This window comes from Glossina fuscipes, unplaced genomic scaffold (genome assembly GCF_014805625.2).
Source record: "Glossina fuscipes isolate IAEA_lab_2018 unplaced genomic scaffold, Yale_Gfus_2 147, whole genome shotgun sequence".
NCBI lineage: Eukaryota > Metazoa > Arthropoda > Insecta > Diptera > Glossinidae > Glossina > Glossina fuscipes.
The window spans coordinates 401,563-402,916 of record NW_023998490.1 but is presented as its reverse complement, the minus strand read 5'-3'; the positions used below and the strand labels follow the sequence as shown (position 1 = coordinate 402,916).

Sequence of the window (1,354 nt, the reverse complement as noted above, 5' to 3'; positions counted from 1 at the left end):
TGAGTTTGACATTGACGGTGATGATTGATATGCTGCTGTGTTTGGAGATGATTCCGGCGAAGATTCCTCGCGTACTACCAGCTCTTGAGATGATAGGGACAATGGCGTTTGATGTGCTAATGATCCTGGAGGCAGTTGTGTCAGAAGAATCTGCGGTGTTTCTCGCTCCAAAGCGATTTCTGATGCTGGCCTTTGATATGGCGGCAGTTTTGATGTTAGCTCTGCACCCGATACTTGTTCAGAGCCTGGTATTGCCGCTGATGACGAAAGTGGTCTTAGTTCTGCGGACGATGCTGACGAGACAGACTGATGTGGTGCTGACAGTGACTGTGGTTTTGACAATTCTGATTGAAGTGTTGACGTTTCCTGGAATGGCTCTGATAGCAGTATTGAACGTTTTGTGGATTCTGGGCGCGTTTGCGAAGGAAAAGATTGATGTGATCGTGGTCCTAAAGGTGCTGACTGATGTAGTGATGAATCCAAAGCTGCTTCTGACAACGATGGGTGGCGCACCGGTTGTTGTGGGCGTGATTGTTTACCTAATGTTGATTCTGAATCTGATGTTGACGGTGATGACTGAGACGTTCCTGTTTTTGAAGGTGATCCTGATAACGATGGTTGAGATGATATCGGCTCGCGGGATGGTTGGGATAGTGTCGTTTGACGTGCTGATGATGCTGGAAGCAGTTGTGGCAGAAGAAGTTGCGACGTCTCTTGCTCTAAAGAGGTTTCTGATGCTGGCCTTTGATATGGCGGCAGTTTCGAAGTTAATTCTTTACTTAATAATTGCTCGGAGCCTGGTGTTGCCGCTGATGATGACTGTGGTCTTAGTTCTGCGGATGATACTGACGAGACTGATTGATATGGTGCTGACTGTGAATGAGATTCTGATGATGGTGATTGAAGCGTTGATTTTTCCTGGGACGGCTCTAACGGCTTTATTTGACGTTCTGTGGCTTCTGGGTGGTTTTGCGACGGAAAAGATTGTGGTCCTAACGGTGCTAATTGATGGAGCGGTGATTGCAATGCTGCTTCTGACCATGATGGTTGACGCAGCGGTTGTTGTTGGGATGATTTTTTACCTAGTATTGATTCTGAATCTGATGTTGACGCTGACGAGTAAGACGTTCCTACTTTTGGAATTGATTGTGATGACAATGGTTGAAGTGGTATCGGCTCGTGAGATGGTTGCTGTAAAACTATTTCTGACGCTGGCCTTTGATATGGCAGCAGTTTCGATCCTAGCTCTGCACCCGATACTTGTTCGGAGCCTGGTATTGCCACTGATGACGAATGTGGTTTTAGTTCTCTAGGTGATGCCGACATATCTGAGTGATGTGGTGCTGACAGTGAC

At 46.8% G+C, this 1,354-nt stretch overlaps 1 protein-coding gene across 1 annotated transcript in view; it reads right to left on the bottom strand.

Moving 5' to 3' along the window:
* Window positions 1-1,354, bottom strand: part of LOC119641282 (mucin-5AC-like) — an 8,048-nt gene that overhangs the window by 5,442 nt on the left and 1,252 nt on the right. The window contains exon 2 of the mRNA XM_038039877.1: window positions 34-1,343. Coding sequence (XP_037895805.1) covers window positions 34-1,343 — 1,310 coding nt within the window. The remainder of the gene's footprint in view (window positions 1-33; window positions 1,344-1,354) is intronic.